Source organism: Fusarium proliferatum (genome assembly GCF_900067095.1).
Source record: "Fusarium proliferatum ET1 genome assembly, contig: FPRO_scaffold007, whole genome shotgun sequence".
NCBI lineage: Eukaryota > Fungi > Ascomycota > Sordariomycetes > Hypocreales > Nectriaceae > Fusarium > Fusarium proliferatum.
The window spans coordinates 2,293,349-2,319,791 of NW_022194796.1; the positions used below are offsets into that span (position 1 = coordinate 2,293,349).

Sequence of the window (26,443 nt, forward strand, 5' to 3'; positions counted from 1 at the left end):
GCAACATCGGCCACGACATGGAGGTCCTCATGCTGTTAGGTTCCATTTTCAAGGCATATGTTCATGGCAAGAGTAATGAAAAAAACGTTGAAGTAGACTATTCACTCATTTCAGCTTGTCTATTTTCCGGACTAACTATTAGTTGGCAGAATGAGCAATGATATCCATCCATTTATAACCCCCATTTGACGCATAGTAGTATGGAACATGTCCGAATTCGTCTATGGCCCCTTTGTCTGCCCCAGACTTTAGGAGCATCTCCACAATTCCGAGATTATCATTCTGCGCCGCTAGATGTAGTGGGGTCCATCCAGACTTGCCCCATCCTTTATTAACACTTGCCTCGGTAGCATCTCTCAATAATTCTTGAACCTTGGCATCTTCCCCTAGGAGGACGGCAAGATGAAGTGATTTTCCATGTTTTCGAAAGAGCTCGATTGCCCCATCTCTAGAGAGCCACCCAAGTCGCTTGAGGAGTTTCTCTCTCTGTTGACGAGCCAATCTCGTCTCCAATCCATTTTCGGAGTCCAATTGGCCTGCAATCACTTCGAACGCTCCAAGCAAAAATCTGGAACCGAGGAGTTCTGGCAAAGAGCTATATCGCCTTCTCAAGTCCGCACTGATGTGGCCCCACGCAATTTGAAGAATGCAAAAGCTGCTTGGTCTATCAGAGCCTTCAGACGACAAACAAGCTTCGAGTAATGACTCCAGCTCCGTAGACCATGCCGCAATATCAAGATTGTTAAATGTTGCTTTTCCCGTTATGTCAGCTTGGCAGCTAAATCAATACATATGTTGTCTCATACCTCCAAATGAATAAATATCACTCTTTACGGTCCGAGGCTTGTCCTATAGGAGTTATAAGCATGTAAGCAACAAGACTCTTGGGTGGATACCACGTGCACTTGGAGCGTAGCGTTTCGTAGCCGTCACATCGGTGTTGGTGTCCATTTCCGGTATCAGTTGCTTGGACAATCCCAAGTCGCAGAGTTTCGGAATTCTGGTTCCGTCACTCTGGATGTGTAGTGCAACTATGAATAATGGTTACTCGAGTTACCACCAAAGAAAAAAATCTTGTTCCTCTTACTGTTCCGGGGCTTAATATCTCGATGAAGAATGCAGGACCAGTCGGGCTCGAAGCCAAACTCAGCCTCATCGAGATTTCTAACATGCCTCATCGAAAGCCCATGGTGACAATAGGCTATTGCAGCTGCCAAGAGAAAAATAAATGACCAAACCTCACTTTCTTGTAGAACTGCATCTTCAACCCCAGAGGCAGATCCCTCTTCAGATGCACCGCATTGTTCATTTGGAATGCTACCTTGCGGGCAGGAAGCATCCATATGTCCATTGCCCCACGTCTCATAATCGGACAAGTCCCTAGCATTGCAAAACTCCAGATAAAGAGAACAGGTTTTGGTTTCTGGGTCCTCATCGTATCCGAGATATGAGACAATATTAGGATGATTGATCTTTTGTAGTATTTTGTGTTCTCGTAGAAAGCACGCCTGAAGTCTCTCGCGTATCTTCTTTACCTCTTGCATCTGCTTTTTGCGTCTCATATTTTTGACTACTACTGTTTTGGGTGTCTTTCGAAAAATGATCTGTGGTTGAGTCTTAGCACGTGTTGGGCATCATGGTTCGAATGTAAGAGGGATTAAGATTACCTCAGGTCCATCGAAAATATCATTGATACGGCGAAGAACAGCGACCTCAGAGTTGCCCGCCTCGCTCAATTCACTCGTCAGTTCCTGGTCTTGTTTGTAGAGGGACCAATCCAGACGTTTCCGATCCCACGCCAGCTGAGCTGAACTTTTGTTCTGTGCGTTTTTCATATCAACGTCTGAACCCAGCTTGATCAGCAAACTTTGCAAATCTTGATGTTGCATCTCTGTAGCGTAGTGGAGCGATATAGACTGCGTTGTATCCCGAGCATTGAGATCTGCACCAGCTTCGTACAAAACGCGAACCACTTTGGAATAGTTCCGGCTATCTAGATCATCTTGACCTTCATCGTCAAGGTCCATATGAATATCAACACCGTCATCGAGTAGACTCTGGCGAGATGCTGCTTCGCAGCCACCCACAACTGCCCAGTGGAGAGCTGTCCGGGTATGTTCGCTATCTACTGAGTGAACGTTTGCCCCGAGCTCTAACAAGGTCTTTACTGCAAAGAGGCGACCATGCATTGCCGCCCAAGATAGTGGCGTCCGGCCTTTTTTGTCACGGGTGTCTAAACCTGCCCCGGAGACAGCTTCAAATAGCTTTAACACAGTGGCTTTCCCATTTCTGGCTGCTAGGTGAATAGGTGTGGTTGGTGAGGTCGACGGAAAATCAACGGTAGCTCCGTGTGCCAGTAGAACGCCTACAATCATGTCATGACCATTTGTTGCGGCCCCTGCTAGAGGTGTTCTCTCCTCATTGTCTGTGACATCGATAGCAGCGCCTTGGTCGATCAACATCCTTACTGTTCCCATGTGTCCATTTCTGGTAGCCCAGTGCAGTGCGGTGCTGCCCGTTGTGTCTTTTTTGTCGATATCAAAAGTGACCGCTGGTGGGTTTTTCTCTAGGAGCCAGTTCAACAGGGCGTCAAGGCCCAACAGGCCGGCGACATGAAGGGCGGTAAACTCAGGAGGGTCATCAAATGGCCTTTTGAATGCCCAGTATATCTGTACCCAGGCATTGAGTGACTTAGCATTCTCTCCAAAAAAATCATAGTCCCATTTACGTAGAGCAAGTTTCGAGCTTGCTGCATGTGCATGTGCAGGCCACTGGAGGGCCGCATATTCGAGAAAAGGGTGTGCTAGAAGATGGTCCTGAAGCGCTGCTTTCCGATTGAATGGTCTGTAGTTTGTAGTGTTGCGGTGCACATGTGTTGGAATCGATTTGAATTCCTCTCTGCTGAGATACCTCAAACAAGTGTCCAAGATGTGCAGATTTGTTGCGTCGTAGCTTATGGAATATACTCGGTGTTGTCGCTTCAGAAGGAAGTCCCTCAAGGAAGAGTGCACGAGCGCCACGGTTTTGCTGACGGGATTAACATGAATCAGAGATCGGTAAGACATCAAGAATCCCTCCAGCGCTTGAACCACATGGGCTGGTGGTCTAGTGCCCGTTTCGAGTTCGTCCCAAGTCGGTGTAAGCGCTATGGCGAGCTCATCGAATTTCAGTGTTCTTTGTGCACATACGATCCATTGTAAAGCAGAAAGCCGGTAATCTCCGCCCATGGGGTCAATCCGAGACAGTATCATGTCGTACAAATTGTGCAATTCTCGAGGTAAATAGTGGATTTGCCCGGCCAGAGCATTCTTAGGTAGCCGTGAAATCTCTTCCAGAACAAGAGATACCCAAATGAAGGTATTGTCAGGTTTCGTAAGAATTTCACGTAACTGGCTTTTCAGATCAACAGGCAAGTGTTGCTGTTTTGAGAGATCCTGCAGTTTCCATTCGATAAACCGGTTCAAATCGTTGTTGATCGTGGCGTCAATGCGTAAATGCCTCCCTACATCTTTGAGGACCACCTCAGGCTCTGTGCCGGGTCTGTATGTTACGAAAAGCTTCATGGTGGCGTTTCCACTCGATTGCAAGCGAAGGAATTGATCCCGGAGAGCGGAGAAAAATTCGCGCCCTCCCTCACATTCGTCGAGGCCATCAAGAAGAACAAAGACTTTGCCCAGGGTAGGATGTTCCACAATATGACAAAATATCTTCCATAGTGTCTGGAAGTCGCCAAAAAGATTCGTTCCATGAGTTTCAAAGTGTTGCTGGATGAATTTGAAAGTTTCTGGCTTATCTTCCAACAGGTGAAAGAGGAGTACACGGACTATTTCCAGCGGGGGGCTACTGCCACAAGCATGATATGTTACTGTTGTTGGCCTGGCAAACGAATGATGCTTTCTCTTCAATTCCAGTTTTTCGATAAGGAACCCAAACATGGTTGATTTTCCGGAACCTGGAGGTCCAGTAACGTGAAGAAGCTTGGATGCATCACCCTCTAGCCAGTCTAAATACTCGCTTCGCTTAAGTATCCCTTCGCAAGTTCCTGGAGCACGAGATTTCTGAAAGAGAGCTACCTTTCTCTGTGCATATGGAACATTGAGGTTACAAAGAAATTCTTGGTATTTTCGTTCTGTCATCTCAGAGGGCTGCATAGCGAAGTGATTACTGGTGACGATTCGCTGAAGACTTTTGGTCTGTCCGGAGCTAAGCAATTATGAAAATGTTTTAAGCTCACCACTGTAGAGTCCAGTGAACAGTGAGGCGGGGGTTGGGGGTGCTCTGCTTATTGTTATAATATCAAAGACTATCTCCTGGTGTGCTATGGTTAGGCAGTATGGAAGGCCTCATTCTCTCCATGTGCATGAATGCGATGATGAGTGGCTGTCACAATTAGCCATTGTAGCCAATCGGTTTTGTATTATGTGCAGCCGACTCTGACACGTCATGGAGCCAAGCAACCTTTGTGCATATGCAGTTCAGCCGCTCGAGGTAATCTACTCTTCAACCAATCGACACCTATTGAAAGGTCAGACATGCAGGCTGATGACGCGTCATATCTCTGAGGAGGCTCGGCCCTTTGTCATGGTTGTGGTATACATGGTCGTGGTTAGTGTCAAAGAAATTAATACAAGCTCTGGCTCGATACTTCTCTGAACTAGCCATAGTCTAAACTGTTGCAAATTCTGTTCATCTCTATCCAAAGGAAAGCAACACTCGTCCTACCGAAGATGGATATTTTCAGCACTACAGTCACAGTCATCCATGAGATCTACACAATCACTGTTTTCATCAAAGGGGTTGTGACAGATGTGAAGAATTATGACTCCGACAAGACAGACATCTTAGCCAAGGTTGAACATGAATTCCTGTTCCTCGAATCATTTAAAGCCCTCTTCTTTGACGATCATGGGGCATTAATGGCTAGCGAGCAACTTCCAGTTAACTTGAAGCGGGATGTGAGCAACATCCTACAGGCGCTGAAGAGGTGTCTTGCTGAGTATGGCTTGTTGGCGGCCAAGCATGATATGCTATCAGATGGTATTGAAAGCCCTGAATGTGAAAATATAGCCTCTACCATCCCTGGGAAGACTACAGCAAAGTCAGAGTGGTTCAAGAACAAGATGGTGGAGTTAAAGGACCTGAAGAAGAGATCATTCGATTGGGCCTTGTTTGACAAGGACAAGCTCCTCGACACCTTGGTCAAATACAATCAATGGACCGAGAGGCTTCGGCAGACCATGTCTCTCACGCTTTTGGTCTCCGCCGTCTTCGGGAATGCGAAGCTAAAGACGTTCTCAAACAGCAAGACCGCAAGGGATTTAGGTCTCCAGAAAGTGGCTAAGCGCCAGCTGCTAGCCAAGGCCAGCCCGCCCGATACCTTCAAGGCTCTAAATGGACAAATAATCGAAGCATCCGACTCAATGACAAATTCGAGCCTGCAAATTGCGGACTACGTGGATGAATGGGAGAGAACCAGAAGAATTATTGTCGAATACCGCGAGTATAGTTCTTCTTTGGTGCAAGCAACGGAACTGAAAAATACAAAGGCTCTCCAGGAGCTGAAGGCCCCTATCCGTAATTTGGCCTGGCTGCTTCGAAGCTCTTCTCTCTCCGATGTTGACGTTGGGGGTTACAAAGACACTAAAAACCAGAGCATGTTCGTCTTGGAATGCGTAGGTTACATCGATCAACCTGATGAGCACCAAACAATCTTTGTCTACCAGCCTCCCCAATCTATCGCCAGCCAAAACCAGGCCTTGAAGATCGTCACTCTTCACGATATCATCCAGAGCGGAAATTGTCCATTCTCTTTGGGGCACAGGTTCTTTATAGCCCATGCTCTGGGAACGACAATTCTGAATGTCCATGGCTCTGGTTGGGTACACAAAAACATTTCTAGCCACGGTGTGACCGTGTTCCCTCTCGGAAAACCAATCTCTTCAGATTCCAATGGCAGAGATTTCGACCATGTTCCATACCTCACAGGTTGGGGTTTCGCAAGACCCGAACTCGGAGGGACAGAACTACTGCAAGACTTTGAAGTGGAGCCTAACTTTTACAGGCACCCTGCTCGACAGGGTAATCCCGGATCTACTTTTACAAAAGAACACGACATCTATGCATTGGGTGTCGTTCTATTAGAGATCGGCCTCTGGAAGACTATCTCTGAGCTCTTTGCCAAGCAGATCAGTATAGCAGAAGATAGACAGGAGCTACCACCCAAGGAGACTATCCGAAAATGGCTTCTCGATTTAGCAAATGGGGACCTAGCACAACGGATGGGCAAAGCGTATACCAGTGCGGTTTTGGCATGCCTGAGTGGGCGGTTTGGCGTGGAAAGCGATGATGAACATAAGACAGGTCTTTCCGTGGCTTTCCGTGAGAAAGTTGTAGATGCAATCGGGATCGGCATGGCACTTTGACGATGAATTAAATCTAATTGATTTAGTTCAACATGCGCATAACGCAACGCCTGGAGGAACCTAGGTACACCAACACTCCTGATCTGAAACTGTAAGATAATGGTTTAAAGATCCTTGATACGTTTGAGACTTGCACTGGCATGATACCGTTACTTCTCTTGCTGCGAAGGATCCTCTGAGGAACTCAGCAATTTCTTGCAAATACGGGTGAGAAGGGCTTGGGATATCGCGTGTTGGTTTTGTCCTGAAAATATACGAGAGATAGGTAAAGCAACTTTCGCCAAAGCTAAACTCAGTTTTCTTCCCTTGAGTGTTTTCTATCTCTATCATGTGTTCATCAAAGGTTGCGATGGTGGACTTCGCCCCGTGAATAATGAGAGGAACCAGCGAGATATATCGCCGTTGTTGGCCAAAAAGCTTTTCATCGAGCTTTGTGCATGTGACCTTTGCCTCAAGGTTACGTGAACTTGCTATGTTGGGTGAATAACGTCCCGCTAATATAAGAAGGCGATGTCTGGTAAGTAGAACCAGGCATGTTATATCGCTTTGGCCGTATATTTCATAGCAAGCCTGACAAAAAGTCTACATTCTCGGTGCCCCTTGGGGCTTTTCAAGGAAGTTTCAAGATGTCATGCTATGTACAGAGGGGTCTTTCCCTCATCCCGATACAGGTCCATCAGCCTTTGAGTGGGCCAAGCATACTGTCACTTCAATGCTATCTATTTGTATTTTAGACCCATAGCCGCTATCATTTTTCGCGTACTTATATGCTGTATTATGAATTTGGCTTATTTTCGTTGTGTCATGGTTCGGCGCTTGGAGTCATTCTTCCTGTAGGGAAACCCTCTTAAAGTACACTGGCGTAATGCCGACTTGCATAGCCCAATTAACTCCATTCACGGTCCCCAACTCTTCATGACGATGAAAGTTGAGGACAAACTGATTCCATTTGAACCAATCAATGAATTCCCGAACGACAAAGACTTCCCGTGAAGATGGAAGAAATCCCAGCATGTCCCCAGCAAAGTGAGTCAACCGATGGTGCTGTGGCGAGATATTATTGACAACCATAATCAAGCTTTTACTTTTGTAATGTATGATATCCAGCGTCATCTTCAACCCTGAATTGGCGTACTTGCCCACATAACCCTCGAGATTAACATTAGACCGCTTTTCTTTACTCCGCTCCTCATTCCGAAAATACTCAAAGTCTGCTGCTAGACGAGCATATCGCTCATATTCTGTCATAGCTCTCTGTTTTGATACTTCAGCAAAGTCGATCGGCGGCTGAAGGTCGAACATGGCCTGCGCAACAGCTTGCACAGACCAATCTGGTCCATCTCCCAAGCCATGAGAATTCCCCAATGCCACTATAGCCGAATTTGTCTCTGGAAACAGGTAGAACGCCGTCAGGTATCCCGACATACCACCATTATGATACAGAACAAGTCTAGGTCTTGACGTTCGACCGATTACGTGTTCTCGCTGTGGGCCATTGAGAGAAAGCATTCCTAGCTCTGTTGATGGAATCATGGCGCGAGCGAACCCAAAGCCGTATGTATTCTCGCTGATAGAGGATGTCGTGATGTTGGCTTTGTGTGATATGATGGTCGGTACCTCTTTGAGGAACGAAGGCTCGCGGTGAATCGCGTCGAGGAGCGCTTTGGCCCATTTCATCATATCTGATACATTGGACCAGATACCTCCAGCCGGTCCCATGAGAGTATTATCAGCGGCTGTGTTAAATGGCTTTTGCCTGTGTAGCGAGTAGTCATCAAGCACAACATGAGGTTCTGCGACGTTGTCATCCGGTAACTTTGTTCGATTTGTGACAGTTCGATGCATTGCGAGGGGTTCTAAGATTCTCTCCTTTAGAAGCTCGTACCACGGCCGACCAGACTGTTGCTCAATTAATAAACCAGCCACGGCATACATGTAGTTGTTGTAATGAAATCTGCTTCGGAGATCATGGACCGGAGGGAGATGGCTTACAACCTCGAGCAAGTCTTTCTCGTCAAGGATGCAGTCACATTCTACCCCCAGCCATGTAAGGTCCATATGCGCTAGCCCAGTATTATGTGAGAGTGCATCTTGAACAGTCGCTCTTTCGCCAATAACAGGATCCACAACACTGCGGAAAGGGATATAACTCTCTAACGGCTTTGTCCACTCTAGCTTTCCTTCATCAAGGATGCCGCAGCAGGCAGCGGTGAAAGCTTTCGTAAGTGAGCATAGCAGGTAATTCGTCTCATTATCAGCGGGCGCTTCTGACTCCACGTCGCGAAACCCGCGGCTGCGAGTGAAGATTACTTCTCCGTGGTGAAGGACGCCGATGCTGAATGAAGCTGATCGAGTGTTGTCCTGGATTTGATCGAGGATAGGGCATAAATCTTCAATTCTAATGTGGCGGTTAGTAACATCATACTGCTAATAAGAAGCTATGGTTGTCCCACCTAGATCGCACAACATCTGAGTTCACGTCTGCGGTCATGTTGTCCTGTTATGATCTGATGTTGAGGCAACTGTGTCCATGAAAGGCTAAAGCAAAGAGATTTACATTTGTATTACTAATCTGACATGCGGTTGGGTGTTCTCGAGCAATGTCGGTCGGACTTGGGATATACTTTCGTCGCGTACCACCACGGTATGTTGTCATTATTGACTGATCAACGCTATCTCGTACCCCTTGCGACTCACTATCTATACGCATTGGTATATCGCTCACAACTTTGTTTCTTTCCATCTGTTACCACCGGGTCTTCACTTTCATCTTCTACTTCCAAATATGACCAAGTTCAGCCCCAAGATTACCTAACCAAAAGCATCAATTGACAGTTAAAGCTTATGACATCTCAGTGAGGCATATACAGCCAACACGCTGGAAAGTCCCAATAAATCTTAGCTTTGGAAGACGACAGAATCATTCACTCCATTCCATCTTAAAGCCACAGAAGGTCACGCGTCGTTCTTCGCCAGGGCCATGTTGCTGTTATGCCTTATGTGATACTTTATGCTTCTCCATTGTTTTTTATTATTTTGCATAAGAGAGTGATATACATGCAATAAAATAACCTGTATTCAAGTACAAGAAATACAGGATTTTCATTGTTTCACAACCTGCCCAGCTCTCTCGTTGCTTTGTTGGCATTAATTGGTCATGGTGAGCATACCCGGAGTTTATAGCGCTTCTAGCCTCGCTATTTATGCTCAGCGTAGGGAAATGGGACCCCCCGCCTACCCTATAAGGCTCAGTGGAGAATCCATGTTAGGTGCACCCGACCCAATCAACCTCTTAGCCTCTACGGTGTTCTAACTTAGCGGGGTCTCTGTGTCGGCATCTTATCGTTGCACCAAGACTCATAAGCCGACTTCGGCATTTACTCGATTCGTCTGATCTTCTCGGCAGCCTGGGCATTGAGCGTTCGTGGTTTGGGTTTGTGTCAAGATGCCGAGAGCCGATTCCGGAGATCCGATACAGCTGGTCCAGCGGTGAACTATCGATTGTGGCACGCCATCTCTTGTCCGGCCATTACTGCTTGATCCCTTTGTGCCATTCAAATCCCAACGGTTCACTGCAGTATCTGAACAAATAAAGAGGCACTAACAGTCATGGGCATCAATGTCCAAAACAGATCAGCATTGCATCAAGAATCTTACGTGGCCTGCAGTCTGACGAACGCCACCTTTCAGCATCTCCTCTTCAAAGCAATCACTGTCTCATTCACAGTCAGTCAATTGGCGCTCAGACATATGTCTCTACTCAGCTCTTTCACCAAAGTCCCAGGGCTGATCCTGTCATACCAATAAATTGCCTTGGCATTCTCACATCAGATTTTAAAGGGGCTCTAGCGAGGCCCCAACTGTGCTACCTACCTCGTAATGCTAGCCCTGTAATTGGAGCACCTCTCAATTGCGGCTTACCATCGTTGAAACCATCTAACCTCTTTAGGGGTCGCTAGCAAAAACGTTGAATTAATTGTCTCAGTTTGTTATCTCCGTGTTGACTCTCTTAAAAATGCCCTTGGCCCGCTTTGACTGTGACAAGCTGGGTCTGTTCATTTTCGTGACATTTTTGGAGTGAGAGATTGCAGACATGTCGTTGCTTGACGCTTTAGACTCGTCGTCCACGAGGGTCTTATTAGGATGTCTCCTCTTAGCAGGCATCGCCTACACCCTCTACCGCTCGATGCTACCCCGTCCCTTAGCGGACATCCCCTATAACGCCTCCGCAACCAATCGTATCCTGGGCGATCTCCCAGACGTCAAGGCATTCGGGAGCTTGACCGACTGGTTAGCGAAGCAGGCTATCAAACACCAATCACCATTATTCCAGGCTTTTATCCGCCCTTTTGGAAAGCCGTGGGTTGTCGTCGCTGACCATTATGAGGCCGCTGAGATTTGCACGCATCGGGTGAAGGAGTTTGATAGAGGGACGTCGAGTACTGCTGTTTTTAATTGCGTGGTGCCGGGGGCGCATATCACGCTTACGAGTTCGGATCCGCAGTTTAGAAAGAATAAGGAGCTTGTGAGGAATTTGATGACACCGTCGTTTTTATCGGAGGTGAGATGAGAGTATTTGGGTCATGATCAAGCGACTGATTTGAGTAAAGGTATCGGCGCCCGAAATATACGACAAATTTTCTCGACTGGTTGAGCTCTGGGGTATGAAGACTGAGCAAGCCAATGGTCAATTCTTCTCGGCCTCAAAGGATGTACACAACGCCGCCCTTGATATCATCGTGTGCGCCGCTTTTGGTCTCGATACTCAACATACCCAACTTGTCAAAGAAATCCAAGAACTCACCCCAGACACCACCTCCTCAACAAAGATCGGCGGCGAAGTCGCTTTCAAAGAACTCCCTCTTAACGAAGAGCTCAACGCCCTGGCCACTGTCGCCGAGAGTGTCGCCAAAATCATCAAGACGCCTTCACCCCCACTGTTCCATTGGATGTATCGAAGTTTTTCGACAACCCTGAAGAACGCCTTTGTCCTCACGAAGCAACTGCAGGAACGAGAAATAGCTAATGGAATTAGGCGAAGAGCGAACGGAGAGGCTATGAAGTGCGCGCTTGATGAGATCTCGGTTCGTGAAGAGGCGCTGGCGAAGAAAGAGGGAAGAGAGCCTGACTACTACTCTCAGGTCATCACTAGTGAGGTGAGTTCATATGACACTCAATCCGAGGAATGATGCTGACCCTTTCATAGATGATGACATACCTGATCGGCGGCCATGAAACAACCTCATCAGCTGTGCGATGGGGCTTAAGCTATCTCAGCGTCGAGCAGAGAGCCCAGTCCGAACTTCGCAACGCGCTTCAACAAGCTTATCCTCAAGCCAAATTTGAGCGACGTGCCCCTTCACTCAGTGAGATCATCCAAACGCGCGTTCCTTACCTAGATGCAGTCGTTGAAGAGATTCTTCGTTTATCATATCCTTTTGGAATGACTCTACGAGAAGTCCAGGTCGATACGCAGATCTTAGGCGCTCGTGTACCAAAAGGCACGACAGTTGTCTTCTTATCAAACGGCCCAAGCATATTATCCCCTCCAATCGACTTCGACGAGTCACGAAGTAGTGAGTGGGTAAAATCTCGCAAGCCAAAGCCTTTGGAGAAGGACTATGACTACTCAAGTTTCAGGCCTGAGAGATGGCTCAAGACGGCTATTGGTCCAGATGGAAAAGAAGACGTAAGCTTTGATTCTCAGGCGTTTCCCATACAAGCCTTTGGGCTAGGTCCGAGAGGTTGCTTTGGAAGGAGGATGTCGTATCTTGAGATGAAGATCTTCTTCACTCTTGTCATCTGGACATTCGAGTTGTTACCGTTGCCAGATGAAGTTGCGAGACCTAAGCCGGTTTCGTCTTTGACCAGAAACCCTGACAGAGTGTTCATCAAGCCGCGAAAGGTATCCTTGTAGAGGGAACGATAGAATGATATAAATAGATATAAAGTAGATGCTATTATGCAGCGCTTTATGCTCCTAGGTTATTCCGATGCAGACCTATAAAGCAATGCCAATGCCAAATTAAATGATGCAACGAGTTATGATCTTCTAAAGCGGTCATCTGGATGTCCCTGTCTCGCTCACACTCCCAAACTTACTATCAACCTTCGCCGAACCAGGATCGCTCAACAACCCCCCGGTATCATGCAGCACCAAGTCATCCGGTTCAATCAAAGTAGTTCCATCAGTCCGCGACATCTTAATAGTCGCCAGAGATCTTTGAACAAAAATTCCCTCTGTGCTACTGCTCGAGCTTTTGGGTAGAATGTTCCATGACCGTCCTCGTGCTGCGATAGCGCGGAAGATTGGTTGCATGTGAGGCATACAGGCTACCAAGATACCTACGCCACTTTCGATATTGGACCATACGACGAATCCTTGTGCGTCGGCTGTTTTTTGGCCGTTAGAGAGCGAGATTGGTGAGAATGGGGAACACGTACATGATGTATTCAATGTTCTTGTGAAATCGAGTAGATAAGGGATTCGGATACAGCTGGCTGCAATGAGGCTGGAGGGATGTTAAGAAAATGCTACAGCGGAGAATCAGAATGGGAAGCTTACAAAATACCAACACCAAAAATTACCATAACGCCGGCCTTCTTCTTCGGCTGAAGCCCCAAAGAATACAACTGCGTCAACGGTAACGCAAACATCCAGATATCAAGAGCAATGTTGACACCAGCGTGAAAGAAGATGATTGCCGGAATATTGAGTGTGATCCCGCGAGGCGGATACTCTTTCCATCCATCCCAGAGCAAGTGAATTGGCTGCCGCTGCAGTGCGCCGCATATGGTGACGATGATTGTCGTGACGATGTTGAAGGCGATGGTACACTTGATGATCAATCTGAATTTTGGGTCTGGGAATGTTCGGAGAAAGAAGTACAGTATTGAGAGTTTGATGAGGCAGAGACTTAGGACGTAGGCGTATTGAACGACGAGGAGGTACTGTATTTGTTAGTCGAAGCTGACGGGCAAGTGCTTGGACTTACGATGTGAAACGTGGTAATGGTACTGTCGTTCAGTGTCCAGATATTCCGGCCCAAGCCTGCAAATGTCACTGTGCAGAGTCAGTAATCAACGGTTGGATATTTGTATAATTGGGGACTCACTTAGGCCCATGATGATGCATTGAACTCCAGTAAAGACCTAAAATGTTAGTAAAACAATATGGCGCATGATGAGCATTCTTACCGAAGCCGCGATGATGAGGTAATCGTCAGCACCCCATCGTGAAAAGTGATATGATTTCGTGACAGTTCGAAGGACGATAGAAAACACCGCTATCCCAAGGATCGTGTAGTTGATCCCCCTAATATTGTGGTCGTTGTCGAGCTCCGGTCTGCCGCAGTTTGTCTGCTCAAGCTTGAGAAAGTCTGTCCATCAACCGTCAATGTGAGTATCCTGATCCTTGTAAAGCCGATCTTGAGAAGTTCCTACCGAATAAGTCTCGTATCGGGCATGCTGTGTGGATACAGCTGGCTACCGTATTGCTGAGTTTATGGTCGTCGCATATTCGCTCCTTGTTGGTAGTCGAGAATGTCGGCTTATCAACGAATTGCGAGAAACATTCAATCTACAACTGATTAATAAATCCATAGCGCGAGATGGACGGAGAATACGCACGGCACATTGCGACGCGTCCTCTAGCCGTTGAGCAGTGGTCGGTGAACTAGCGCCGACTTGCGGGAATAGACACGGTAAAATGAGAGTGAACAAGCGTAATATCGCGAATAGCTTCATGGTGGTCTACCTCGCAGGCGAAACATCGAGAAGAAAAGCACCCAAGAACTTTAAACCCGCGGAATGACGGGGTACACTTGTCTCATTAAGAATTCAGGGGCACGGACTAAGGTGGTTTTGCTTTGTCGACGCTAATCCAGGTATACCATGCCTATTGGTCTGGATTAGACGAGATCTTCGTACTCTAAACCAATGGACCGTCTTTGTCCGCCAATGAGGATTCTCATCACACCGAAAGGAGCTAGGGTAAAGGATCTTCGTGGGATATGCTTATACATTCCAGGGGTTACAGATTAGGCTTATTTTTGCTATGCTTTCGACGGGGAGATTGGCGGGGAGTTCTTGGCAGGGCCTGATTTGGCGTTTGGCTTGTCTGTTGGTGGTGAGGATGAGTCTTGGCTGCGGCAATGTTGCCGGCAGGCAAGCCATTAGATAAGTATTTACGGTGACCACTTGCAACAGATATAATGTGATCAATATCTAAAGCACTTGAACTTCTGATATACTGTGTGGCTTGAATTAAGGCGGCTTTACAGCAGAGCAAAGGTCAGCATATGGGAGGTGCTTCACAATTGGAATACCAATTGTCAGAATCGTGGCAAAGTCCGGGGAAGTTGATTGCCGCAGACGCCTCGTTGGGCTGACGGACATGTCGGATATTAGCTGGAGGCTGTAGGGTTGAGATATCCGGATGCCGGCTGAACTTTATTGTTGATGGAATGAAGGCCTTGCCGATCGTGTATGCCCGTTGATCCACATCGAGATCTGGCACCTGTCTAGATCCGGCATGGCGCTCAGTCTGGAAGCCTTCAATTCACTGGGGGCGCTATGATATGATATCCGAAAGTTGAATTATTGATTCCAATGATTGTTATTAAGTGATTCAATTGAGAGGAAACCAGCTTCGAGACGCATTTGGCTATGTTCAAAGAACATATGTTCCTTCAGTAAAAGATCTGGAACGTGAACAACCTTTCAAGTGTCCACGATGTTCCTCTCAATGAATCGTGCACTAACGTATAGGGCACGCGAATGGTGTGTATCTACGCTAGTGTTGAAAGAATACCCAAGGTCATAATGAGATTCCAGCCGAATGGCATCAGTATCGCAGACTGTAGTCGATGCTTTAACTGCTGTGCCAAAAACCCCAAGGTCTAGGGTTGGCAACGGATAAAGGAGATTAGATAAGCGGGAAATTCCAACTGTCAGCGGGAAATCGCCAGTGGAGTCAAATGACGATCCAATCAAATTGAGCAAATGCTGCCAAGTCTTGACGAATTGGGGCTGCTAACATTAAATCTGTCCAAGCAACCATAATTATGGAAACGGTTCCGAATATGTGGAGTTCAGATCTATACAAGTCTCGTCTTTCCGGACCTCGGCATTCTGTTGAGTCCGAAATTGGGTCAGTATTTATTAGAGGCGTCTCCCTCTTTGAGCAGCACAAAATGTGATGGTAACCTAGCAAAAATCACCAGTCATGTCTCGGATATCGCCTCTCTTCCCCCAACGGCTAATTCTTGCAGCTAGAGTAGCTGCAGGAGTCTCAATCACCGGCGCAGCAAGCTTTCACCTCGTCACAAGAAAATGTTACTTTGAGCCCTTTGGACCGGAGAATGGCAGATCGTTGTATGGGCATCCGCTGCTGAAGAAGATCAATCCTTGGAATAAACCGGGCTCCGCCGACTCATGCGTGAGAGAGGTGCCGTTCAACAATCTGGATAAAGTGATGCTGGAAGATGCAAAGAAGGGAGGAACAAAATTGGTTGAGAGGTTCATGGCGGGAATGTGGGGAGGATTTGGTAAGGCTCATAAAAACTCGTATTGCCGGCGTGAGGCTGATGGCGAGCAGGTTATGGTATTCAGAGAAGGATTATGACATTTTTCAAGAACGAGGTGAACAAGAACGACTTGTGGGACAAGAAGGATCTTCTGGCATCTACCTATGAGCCAGGTATGCTATTCCTGATTTCGCTATCCCCTCTTCTGACACGCAACAGGCACCTATTTCACCAACCATTTCGTTGTCCTCTCAAAAACACCAACATGTATCACATTGAGAGGCTGCTTCGATCCTCACCAGTCACCGCCTTCGCCCATGGATGTTGATAATCTCGTTGAGATACGCGCGGAGCTAGATGAAATGAGACAGGTGGCCGTACTCAAACTTCAGGTCATCACATTTGATGGAAGGAAAGAAGCGAGTGACAAGGAGGACCCTTTTGGCGGAGTTGGAGGATGGCTTCACAGACGGTATTCTACGTTACTCGTGGAATCGGGAGCCAGGAACTGTTTGGCATGAGCATGTTTGTGGACATGATATTAAAGCTAAATCTTTAGATAGTACACGACGGACTTGAAGCTGGTCCCAACACCCCTCCAGCCCGATGCAGATCAGAACGATTCATGATGTTAACTCCACCCAGACCATCATAATAATGTACAATATCCAGTCATCCCACTCATAGCTACAGCGCCTACCAACGGCCGTTTCAATTCCAATTGGCATTCATCGATAACATCGACCGGCACTGCAATATCTGGCGGTATTCTTGCAGCATTCCTTCTTGCAACACTTCTTAGTGCGGCAGCAGAAGTTGCCAATGGAGCACTTTCGGGGAAACTTGGCAGGGCAGACTTTGGCAGCGAGTTGGAGAGCCTCGCCGCGGGAGAGGCTGTAGCCGTCTTCCCCGGAGGTAGCGAGGTCTGGAAGACCCTCGGCAGTGCTGATGGCGGGGCCAGCGGCGGCAAGGGGGATGAGGAGGAGGAGAGTGGTGGTGAACTTCATTATGAGAAACTGCGACGTTAACCGGGGAGAGAGAGAATGAGTCGAGGTAGCTTATTGAGGGCGCGGGTCTTGACAGCGGAAGTCGGGGTCCTTTATAGTTATCCAACGGACCTACAAACTGGATTCGGGTAAGATTGCGCCGCTGCTAGTTGCAGGTGACCATCGCAAGCCATACATCAACTTGTCCATCATGGTCTCTATAGTCGCGCCTCTCGCACTCCTAGCTCAAAAAGGCAAGGTGATATCCATGAGGTTACATCAAGGGACATAAGGCTAGTTTCACATAAGAAGTAGGATGATCTTGGCCACTCTTCGATTAAAGCTGAAAATTAGCTTCATCTGTGCCGTCTTACAGCAGCTCTTAGCTTGTCTAGTTGGCAGCTTGCAGGGCCTTGAGTTGTACGGTGGAAAGTAACTAATAACTCAAGCTTTTCTGTTTAGATCCTTCGGTGATGTTGGGTATGGAAAGGATGCCTCGACTGATTATTGAGATTTTATGGGTTGGGATGAGGTAATAGATGGGAAGCTTAAAATGAAGCTTCCCCGCAAATCCCAAGCCGGTATGAATAACAATTGGGCGTTCTTTGTTCGAGCTAAAGTGCCCTTGTAAGACGTAGTCTGTAATTAGTAGTAAGAATGTTGTAACGATTAACTACGCGACGAAGTCATTGGCTTGCTGAAGCTTTGTCTGCTTCGTCCCCTCAGCCATCTCGTCGTTCTTTGTTCTGCGGCGCACGATTACTCAGCGAAACCAACCTCCTCGCTGTTACGATGTCTTGGAAAACTTCATTGTTCTCAAATGTTGAGAGGGTGAAAGCTAATCATATAACTCCTCCGATGGCCTCTCTCAACCCGACTATTATTTTTGAGGCTGGAGGCAAGCGGTATGTCACAACAGAAGCCATTCCTGTATGTTCATCCACCCTGTGCGATGTGAACTTTACATCTGACCCATTGACTTAGTTCCGGTCCCCAACCAACACTCCCTTGAGATCTCAACTCGTGACCGTCTTCGCAAACCATGACGGTATAGCTCTCAACAAAGCGTGGCTGAAAACATATTTGGACAAGCTGGATGGCTGTGATGTGTATGATCGTAACCTGTTCCTTTCAGGTGTCATCATTACTACCCCGCATCGTGGCCAGGCTGTGCCTCAAGATTCTTGGGAATACCTGAAGGAGCTCGGAATGAAGTGGCTCGATGTTATCGTTGAAGGCGACGAAGCTCATCTTCCTACGGGGCCTTACCTCTACACAGATAACAAACTTCACCCTGTTTGCCGTTTGTATGATGACGAGAAGGGAGCATTTTTCTCGGGATTGAAACCCAAGTTGGATTTGTGAGTAACTTGCTTATTGAAACCTCTGCCTGCCACTGATGCCGACAAGATCGCCATTGTCGGTGTTTGAAAAACTCGGGGTTGCAAGCACCTCCAGTAACTGCCCCGCCATAGCCGTTCCGCCTCGAGCACCAACACTCGCTACCAACACCCCGCCAAACTTACGTGTTGCAGTAAAGGACTGTTTTCTCGTTCACGGCATGAAAACATCACTTTGCAATTGAGCTTACTACGAACTAAGCGAGCCAGCAACCTTCACGGCCGACGTGATCCAGTCCCTGATTGATGAGGGCGCATACATACTGGGATTGACGAAACTTAGTTCTATGATAGCCCGAGAAGAACCTATGGACGCCATTGACTATTCAATAGCCTTCAATCCCAGAGGAGATGGGTATCAATCTCCTGCAGGGAGTAGCAATGGAAGTGCTGCTGCTGTTGCGGCTTATGACTGGCTTGACTGTGCGATCGGCACCGATACAAGTGGAAGTGGTCGTCGGCCGGCTTTGGTGAATGGCGTTTGGTAGTTCAGGCCTTCTCATGATTCTATATCCTTGAGGGGTCTGGTCAAGACTTGTGCAATGTTTGATACACCTTGCGTGTTTGCGAGAAGCCTCGATGTCATACGGCGCGTCGCGAAGACTTGGATTGTAGCTCCATTGGATGTCAGGAAACGACCATATCAGATTACCTTCCAACAGGAAATCTAGAACAAATGAAGATTATAGACTCTTTCATACAAGATATCGAGACTCATCTTCCAGCTACTATCATCCCACTCTCTATCAGAAGCTCTTGGCATCAGTTACACCCGCCAGAGGCTTCTGATGATGTTGAGCAGTATCTCAATGGTGTTATTCGGAGAACATTTTATCATCAGTTCTACTACTCAACAGCAAGATTCAGAAAACTCTACGCTGAAGGACATGATGGCCAACAACCCTATGTGATCCCCTTTGTTCGAAGAAGATGGACTCTAGGTGCCTCCGTTTCTGGCGCCGAGCACGAAGAAGCTACGCGTCCCTTGCTTGTTTACAGAAAGTGGCTTCACAATCAATTCTTTGGAGACGAGAACTTTGAGACGTTTGTCATTCTTCCTGTCGCTGAAGTTAAACCTGTCTATCGTGACGAGAAGGCTGAATCACCCGAGACTCAGTCAGCATGTGATCAACTGTTTTTGCCACCGATTCTTGGAAGCCCCGATGTCGTTGTACCAATTGGAGAGACGCGGTATTATTCAAAGATCAGCAACAAGATTGAGTATCTGCCAGTGGTAGCCAACATTGTCGCTGCACCGGGCCGAGACCATGAGTTTTTGGAGTCGGTTGATGCTATTCTTGAGAGGTCTGGACGATCCAATGTAGTTTCCGCAGGATCTAGGATATTTGTTCCATAATATGACAAGATTGGCTCGACATGTCGTTAGCGAGGGTAAACTTGAAGCCATGAATCTTCCAGATGCGGGAGCAGATCTGCACCTACAGAGCACATCTATCAAACATCCAGCGCTGATGCTTACGTTGTATAAAGAGCATATCGGGTCGCCAATGAAAAGAAGAAAACTATACATATTTCACATTGAAAGGTTGAGCCAATAGATAATGTTTTAGTGTTCCCAGCTAAGACACAGTCTGTTCAAATGGCAAAGGACGCGGTAGATGCAGTGAAAATATTGTTGATCGCCGTGCGTTGATGAGTGAGCAGGCTAAGACGACCGGAGACTGGATAACTAGTGGAAATGATAGAGTCGGGAGATGAGATCCGATGAGTTTTGGGACTTACGGGCAGTTTTACGTAGCGAGGCCTAGTAGGTATGCTATTGGCACACACTTGCTGTACCGATTAGCGTCGTGATATATACTCATTCTATTTTTAGATCATGTGTCTCACATCACACTCTCATCTGTCGCAGTATTTAGGCTGCCCTGGTTTGCACGCAACGGACTTTAGTCTTTTGCGTGCCACATCATTACTCATATAATAACGGCCTTCCGGATAGGCTTATTTTGCGCAGCTTGGCGGTCAAGAGTCGGTCGATGAAAGTGCCCTGCCAAGCAGGCTGACAGCCTTGAAGACCTGGGGGTTGAAAATCACAATGACGGAAAACTTTTACTGGCTGGAAAAAAGTACTTGCTGCAAGCCACAATCATTTATCCTATCAGGATGACACAGGCCCTGGAGCTGAAAAAGTCTTCAAGGACGCACATCCATTGCTGGCAATTTTGTTGAGTAGCGGTGTGATATCGTGCTTAATTTGAATCTCGCAATGGGCTCCCATTATGGGCCTTTTGATGAATGGATTAACCTACAAGTGACTTAGTGTTCCTTCTTTTTTCTCGACCATCACCATCTTTAACTTTCTTCCTTTGCCAGCCTTTTCGATGCTGGTAAATTAATAGCGAATTCGCACTTCTCGCTTCCGATATTTTTCACATCCATTGATTATTACTCGCTGCCCTACTTAATCACCAAATGTCAGGCATCGAGGTAGTCGGTCTAGTCTCTGGTATTCTCACAATTCTTGAGACCATCGGCAAGCTTTCCGATGCCCTCAAAAATGCCAAGGACCTACCACCAGCATTTCATGAAGTGGCCGACAAGTTGCCCATCGTTCGAGAAATCCTCCAAGCTGTCGAAAAGCACCTGAGCATTTCCGCCGATCAAGTGACGAACGAGGCCATAAAGGCGGTTCTGAAACATTGTAGAGAAAAGGCTGAGAAGTTGGAGAAATTATTTAAGGCTGTTGAGCCCTCTGAAGATTCATCCAGTTTCAGGCGTTATGCCTTGGCGGTGCGGTCTCTAGGCAAGGGACACCGTGTGGAGGTCTTATCTCAAGGGATGATGGAGGATGTGAAACTCTTGGTACAAAACCATGCAGCCCAAGCAGCCACTGAGGTACAGGTTGCGAAGCTCTCCGAGGCCATTCGGGTTATGTCTAGCATGGAGAGCTCACTAACAGAGGAGGAAGCTATCAGCCAGACACATTATGGATCTGGAGATAATGTCGCTGGGAATAAGTACGCCGGGAATCATAACGAAAACAGCGGTTCTGGTACTGCTTACTTTGCCCCAGTTACACAGCATGGTATGGCTTAGTGATTATAAATATACTTCTGTTTCGTGTCACTGATCCGTTACCATGTAGTCCTCTCCCGACCACGCAGAAAGCCGAGTCTGTCGAAGCTCCTCCTCAGATCGCTTTTATTCAAAGAAATGAATACTCGCCCGACAGAGATTAAGACTGAAGCCGCCGGTACATGCCATTGGATTTTCCAACACAAAATCTACCAGACATGGGAATCCCGCGATCGATCTCTATTGTGGATTAAAGGGAAGCCGGGTTCTGGGAAGTCGACGTTGTTACGATATGTCCTTGACAATACCATAGCATCGAAAAGCAGGAAAGAGATGCCTCTGGTCCTTTCCTTCTTTTTCAATGGCCGTGGTACCGAGCTCCAAAAAACGCCAGATGGCCTCTATCGCTCGCTCCTCTGCCAGTTGCAAAGCAAGATTCCTGGGGCACTGGAGGCCATGGAAATAACATTCAAGCAGAGATATATTCCACTGGACACGTCTGGCGAGCGTTGGGAATGGAATACCTCTGAGCTCCGTCACTATACCCGCACCGCATTTTGGAAGACTTTGGAAACTCATCCCATAATATTATTCGTTGATGCGCTAGACGAATGCGGTCAAAAGAACGCAGAGGAATTGGCAGACGAGTTCAATTCTCTACTTCACAGACCCTTATGGGACCGCCTAAAGTATTTTCGTATCTGCTTCACCTGTCGTCACTATCCTATTCTCAACCTCAATTGTGCATTCAGGATATGCATTGACACAGAGAACGCGAAAGACATATCTCTCTTTGTTGAGAATAAACTGAGTTCATTCCAGGAACAGACAGGATCTAAGATTGCTGAGTATGTCTCGAAGCACGCCGAAGGTGTATTTCTATGGGCGAGTCTGGTCGTGACCAGAGTCTTGAGCCTCTACCAAGGGCAGATAGGCATACTACAGATCGAGTCTGAAATCCGCCAGATTCCCCAGACCTTGGAGAAACTCTATAGTGAAATCCTGAATAGGGTTGAACAGGACTCCATCGACTTTATCGAATGCATTTGCTTTGCTGCAAGGCCTTTAACTCTGTTTGAGTTATATAGGGCTGTGTCTCTAGCTCGCCAGAAGTTTGAACCGTTACTACGATCCAAAAATGAGGAGGAATTTCGAATCCACACCGCTGCCATGAAGTGGAGAATTACAACGCTCGGGCGCGGACTGATCGAGTATAAGCCCACTGAGGGGGTCGTTCAATTCATTCACCAGTCTGTGAAGGACTTTTTCGTCCATAAGGGACTCCCATCTCTCCATAAAAGCACTGATACAAAACAAACAGCCATATCAGCACACTATCGATTGACTCAGATCTGCGTTCGATACCTAGAGTGGGTACACGCTCACCTGACAGTAAATGAAGATCAATGGAGAAAACACAATTGGGAGTCAAAATTCCCCTTTCTGTCATATGCGAAATGTTGGTGGAAATTTCATGCAAATCACATTCCGGAAAATCTTCAGGAATCATTCTGTTGGCCCTCGGATGCATCTCTGGGCCGCTTGGGTCGAACCATTCTGAAATTTGAGAATTGGACCATATATTGGTCGAATGACCCAAAAGAGACAGGAATGCTCCACATAATATCGCAGAAAGGATGGATAGGAGCCTTGAGGGGTATTTTAACGAGAGCAGATGAAGTTGGCGTCAAAATCGACTTGGAAGTAGAAGACCGTGTGGGTAACACACCGCTTGCTGTTGCAGCAAGATCTGGTCACAGGGCTGTCGTGAAAAGCCTTTTGGACAATGGCGCCAAACCAGACCAGAAAAATCTGCTTGGGAAGTCGCCGCTTCATTATGCTGTGCAGTGTGGTGATACAGGTATCATAAATCTATTTCTGGAAACTGGCGCCTGGCGAGATAAGGATCATTTGGATATGAATGGTTATACACCACTTTCTTATGCTATAGAGAAAGGCAATATCGCAGCCATCGAGCTTTTGCTCAAAAGAGGCTCCCGAGTTGACCATAACTACATTGTAGACGGAAGGTACCCATTCTTTTTGACAAAATGGCTGTACTTTGTTGCAAATGTTCTTTTTCCGATTTACTATGTGGTGAGTGACGCTCCGCGACTCTTACTGAATGGGTGTTTTGATACTGACTTTTATATCTATAGCTTCTTATGGTAATGTGTTTTCTGGAAAGTTTTAAATTAGGGCTTGTGATGTTTTTGGTTATGGTAACGAATACCTAGTCCGCCAAATAAGAGAATTGTATGCTAACAGAACCACGCTAAGGCGGTCTTCGGGCCGGGAGCGTATATGTCAGGGAGAAAGGCTATAGTGAGCTGGAGAACCCCGCTATCTCATGCTGCCGACTTAGGCAACCAGGCAGCTGTTCGTCTCCTACTCAAGTATAACGCTCGGCCAGAAGACAAGGATAAAGATGGCGAGACACCTCTATCTCGAGCTGAGAAGAACGATAGAAAAGAGGTCATACAAATCCTTCGCGAAAGTATGGGCCAAGGGCAACGCTCGGAGGTTTCGCAAGAAGTCTGTTGATCGGGCCGTCGGCTCGATCGATTCCTGAAACTGTAACCTTTATTCGATCCAAGCTTCGGCTGTTGTAGAATGTTATGCAAACTGCTACAAAACATGTTTCAGACAGATTTAGACCCATTCAATCTTAATTACCCACCAATACTTCATCCTTGTCTGATGAAACCTGTCAATCAGGTTGAAACAACAGCGGGGAATCGTTTGCATGTCAGTCGATTAGCTCTTGAAATATTCATGCGTTGTGAGATCCTTGTTTATTTCCGTGTTTAAATAGCAGACTAGATGCCTCGATTTTATCTGGCAACATAACTATCCCATCAGCACTTACCCATTATCAAAATGCGCGCTTCTCTCGACTCGACTCTGCTTATCTTAGCCAACATTTTGGCGGTCAAGGCTCAGTCATGCCCTGACATTCATATTTTTGGTGCCCGTGAAACTTCAGTTGCACCAGGCTTTGGCTCAGCTGGCCAACTAGTTGACATGATCAAGGCTGATCACCCTGGCGCGACTTCAGAGGCTATTGACTACCCTGCTTGCGGTGGCCAGGCTTCATGTGGCGGCGTTCAGTATGGTGACTCTGCGAAGCAGGGTACACAGGCTGTTACTACTGCTGTGAACGGTCTCAACGAGCGCTGTCCTCAGACAAAGATTGTCCTGGTTGGGTACTCTCAGGTACGAACCCTTCACTCGGTCATCCGACAATACTGGTGACTAACTGGAATGATAGGGCGGTCAAATCATGGATAACAACATCTGCGGTGGCCCCGACTCTGGAGCTGGTATCTCTGACTCATCCGTTCCTCTATCCGCCAGTGCAGTCCAACAGGTCAAGGCTGTCATCATGCTCGGTGACCCTCGATTCGTGAGCGGTCTATCTTACGGAGTCGGCACCTGCACCGCCGGTGGCGTAAGTCATATCATCGCTTCTTATGTAACACTGCTAAGAACATATAGTTTGATGCCAGACCTGCGGGCTTCACCTGCCCCAATGCAGACAAGGTCCAGATCTACTGTGACTCTCAAGATCCCTTCTGCTGCAATGGAAACGACTCCAACCACCACCAGCAATACGTCAGCATTTACGGAAAAGAAGCTTTGGCATTTGTTAACAGCAAGCTCTAGAAGGATCAAGATAATTTGTAGCTGAAAACAAATATAACTTCAATTTAGGATGAAATCTGCAAGACTTCCCTTTCACTCAGCGTGCAAGGCTATTCTTTGACGCTGTCATACAAACACATTTTGCCTGACAATCCAACAACCAAGCCCAAAACAAATTTGTATTTGCGATACTTGATGGGATCTAAACACCTTCGAATAGTCTTCAGTTGGGTGGATCAGCGCACCTCAAGGCCAATAAGCATCTTTGTTCCACTATCATCTCCTCCCACTAATCAGCAGTGAAGGGAAGGGCAGCCTCAACGCAGAGCACTGACCACAGCAGCCCTAAAAAGCCTTTCGGCTGTGTAAATAGAGAACAACTCCATGATCAACAGAGCTGACTCCATTCAATCATGAATGCTTTGACCTGCCAGTGTCCGCGCACAACAAGCTCAAGTCGTACAGAATCAACACAGCACTGTGCAGTGAATCACTGTGAATGTACCGTTGTTCCACTAACAAGTGACCTTGTTCAACAAGAGGACTTCCGTTTGTTCACGTCCCATCTATCTCTCTTTTTCTCTCTCTCATTTATGTTCTTTACCTTTCTGTGTTCAGGCTAAAGCCTATTTAACCTCACAACCTCACAACCCCACAACCTCATTAGCTCACCATCTCACACTCAATTCTTTCACCACTCTTCTATACCTCGAACCAAAACTTCATTCGCAATCATGGTCAAGGAGTACTTTCTAGCCCCGCACTTTAACGCCCCAGCACCCCCACGAGGCGTCGTCAAACTCGGCACCATCCTTGGCAGGCTTGATAATTTCGATCCATTTAACCTGGAGGAATTTCAGCCGATCCCAGCCGCGCACCTTCTTCCTGTGGAAACTCAAGACTCTGTCGATATCGACATCTATGGCCTTCACGCGGATCGCCATCTCTTGCCGGAAAGAGCCTTGGGACTGATTGGCCGGGGTCCATGTGCACCCGACCGACGCCCCGAGGGCGACCAAAGGGTGATCTCGTGCAAGCATCTTGATACCCTCGCCTTCATCCCAACCGAGTCCTACGTCAGAGATTCAATCGACAACCTTGATGACGAATCTTACAAGCCGTCAAGCAGATCCAAGCGACCAGTGTACATGGTCACGGGTTTGAAGATTGCCCGTGGAGAGTCAGTAACAGAGAAAGCGTCGTGCAATCCAGCTTTCGTGAATCAGACGATTTCATAGTTGCTTCCAAGGTGGTGCAGGTCTGGCTAGACCGTAAGGGAGAGGTCAAGTACAAGGAGTACAACAAGAAGGCCGTGATGGAGTTCGAAACGTCGGCTGAGGATGACCCTGCCACTGCCTTTCTATTCACTGGCTATCCGCTGGTAATCTGAAGAGCGAATAGGTGGAGGATAGGTTGGAGAGGAGGGG

The 26,443-nt window shown here is 47.2% G+C and overlaps 11 protein-coding genes across 11 annotated transcripts; 8 read left to right on the plus strand and 3 right to left on the minus strand.

Annotated features, from left to right (window-relative positions):
* Window positions 1-138: 138 nt before the first annotated feature.
* FPRO_07403 (uncharacterized protein) lies at window positions 139-4,151 on the minus strand (the record flags this gene model as incomplete). Its single annotated transcript, XM_031234544.1, has 5 exons — window positions 139-752; window positions 807-849; window positions 934-1,031; window positions 1,088-1,604; window positions 1,668-4,151. The coding sequence occupies 5 exons, from the start codon at window positions 4,149-4,151 to the stop codon at window positions 139-141; spliced, it is 3,756 nt and encodes a 1,251-aa protein (XP_031084271.1).
* A 576-nt stretch (window positions 4,152-4,727) lies between these two features.
* FPRO_07402 (uncharacterized protein) lies at window positions 4,728-6,422 on the plus strand (the record flags this gene model as incomplete). The annotated part of the gene is made up of 1 exon (XM_031234545.1): window positions 4,728-6,422. The coding sequence occupies one exon, from the start codon at window positions 4,728-4,730 to the stop codon at window positions 6,420-6,422; it is 1,695 nt and encodes a 564-aa protein (XP_031084272.1).
* Window positions 6,423-7,244: 822 nt separating this feature from the next.
* On the minus strand, window positions 7,245-8,913 carry FPRO_07401 (uncharacterized protein; the record flags this gene model as incomplete). Its single annotated transcript, XM_031234546.1, has 2 exons — window positions 7,245-8,820; window positions 8,876-8,913. 2 exons carry the CDS (start codon window positions 8,911-8,913, stop codon window positions 7,245-7,247), a joined length of 1,614 nt encoding a protein of 537 aa, XP_031084273.1.
* A 1,602-nt stretch (window positions 8,914-10,515) lies between these two features.
* Window positions 10,516-12,339, plus strand: FPRO_07400 (uncharacterized protein; the record flags this gene model as incomplete). Its single annotated transcript, XM_031234547.1, has 3 exons — window positions 10,516-10,983; window positions 11,033-11,578; window positions 11,629-12,339. The coding sequence occupies 3 exons, from the start codon at window positions 10,516-10,518 to the stop codon at window positions 12,337-12,339; spliced, it is 1,725 nt and encodes a 574-aa protein (XP_031084274.1).
* Window positions 12,340-12,483: 144 nt separating this feature from the next.
* FPRO_07399 (uncharacterized protein) lies at window positions 12,484-14,168 on the minus strand (the record flags this gene model as incomplete). Its single annotated transcript, XM_031234548.1, has 8 exons — window positions 12,484-12,815; window positions 12,867-12,934; window positions 12,988-13,373; window positions 13,418-13,485; window positions 13,538-13,574; window positions 13,620-13,801; window positions 13,866-14,001; window positions 14,052-14,168. The coding sequence occupies 8 exons, from the start codon at window positions 14,166-14,168 to the stop codon at window positions 12,484-12,486; spliced, it is 1,326 nt and encodes a 441-aa protein (XP_031084275.1).
* A 1,480-nt stretch (window positions 14,169-15,648) lies between these two features.
* FPRO_07398 (uncharacterized protein) lies at window positions 15,649-16,977 on the plus strand (the record flags this gene model as incomplete). The annotated part of the gene is made up of 4 exons (XM_031234550.1): window positions 15,649-15,970; window positions 16,021-16,122; window positions 16,169-16,459; window positions 16,643-16,977. 4 exons carry the CDS (start codon window positions 15,649-15,651, stop codon window positions 16,975-16,977), a joined length of 1,050 nt encoding a protein of 349 aa, XP_031084276.1.
* An 816-nt stretch (window positions 16,978-17,793) lies between these two features.
* Window positions 17,794-18,300, plus strand: FPRO_07397 (uncharacterized protein; the record flags this gene model as incomplete). The annotated part of the gene is made up of 2 exons (XM_031234551.1): window positions 17,794-17,865; window positions 17,920-18,300. The coding sequence occupies 2 exons, from the start codon at window positions 17,794-17,796 to the stop codon at window positions 18,298-18,300; spliced, it is 453 nt and encodes a 150-aa protein (XP_031084277.1).
* Window positions 18,301-19,011: 711 nt separating this feature from the next.
* FPRO_07396 (uncharacterized protein) lies at window positions 19,012-19,692 on the plus strand (the record flags this gene model as incomplete). Its single annotated transcript, XM_031234552.1, has 1 exon — window positions 19,012-19,692. One exon carries the CDS (start codon window positions 19,012-19,014, stop codon window positions 19,690-19,692), a length of 681 nt encoding a protein of 226 aa, XP_031084278.1.
* Window positions 19,693-20,768: 1,076 nt separating this feature from the next.
* Window positions 20,769-23,915, plus strand: FPRO_07395 (uncharacterized protein; the record flags this gene model as incomplete). Its single annotated transcript, XM_031234553.1, has 4 exons — window positions 20,769-21,381; window positions 21,442-23,468; window positions 23,531-23,593; window positions 23,652-23,915. 4 exons carry the CDS (start codon window positions 20,769-20,771, stop codon window positions 23,913-23,915), a joined length of 2,967 nt encoding a protein of 988 aa, XP_031084279.1.
* Window positions 23,916-24,251: 336 nt separating this feature from the next.
* On the plus strand, window positions 24,252-25,037 carry FPRO_07394 (putative acetylxylan esterase precursor; the record flags this gene model as incomplete). Its single annotated transcript, XM_031234554.1, has 3 exons — window positions 24,252-24,587; window positions 24,643-24,822; window positions 24,870-25,037. The coding sequence occupies 3 exons, from the start codon at window positions 24,252-24,254 to the stop codon at window positions 25,035-25,037; spliced, it is 684 nt and encodes a 227-aa protein (XP_031084280.1).
* Window positions 25,038-25,750: 713 nt separating this feature from the next.
* On the plus strand, window positions 25,751-26,406 carry FPRO_07393 (uncharacterized protein; the record flags this gene model as incomplete). The annotated part of the gene is made up of 2 exons (XM_031234555.1): window positions 25,751-26,160; window positions 26,214-26,406. 2 exons carry the CDS (start codon window positions 25,751-25,753, stop codon window positions 26,404-26,406), a joined length of 603 nt encoding a protein of 200 aa, XP_031084281.1.
* Between the last annotated feature and the right edge of the window lie 37 nt (window positions 26,407-26,443).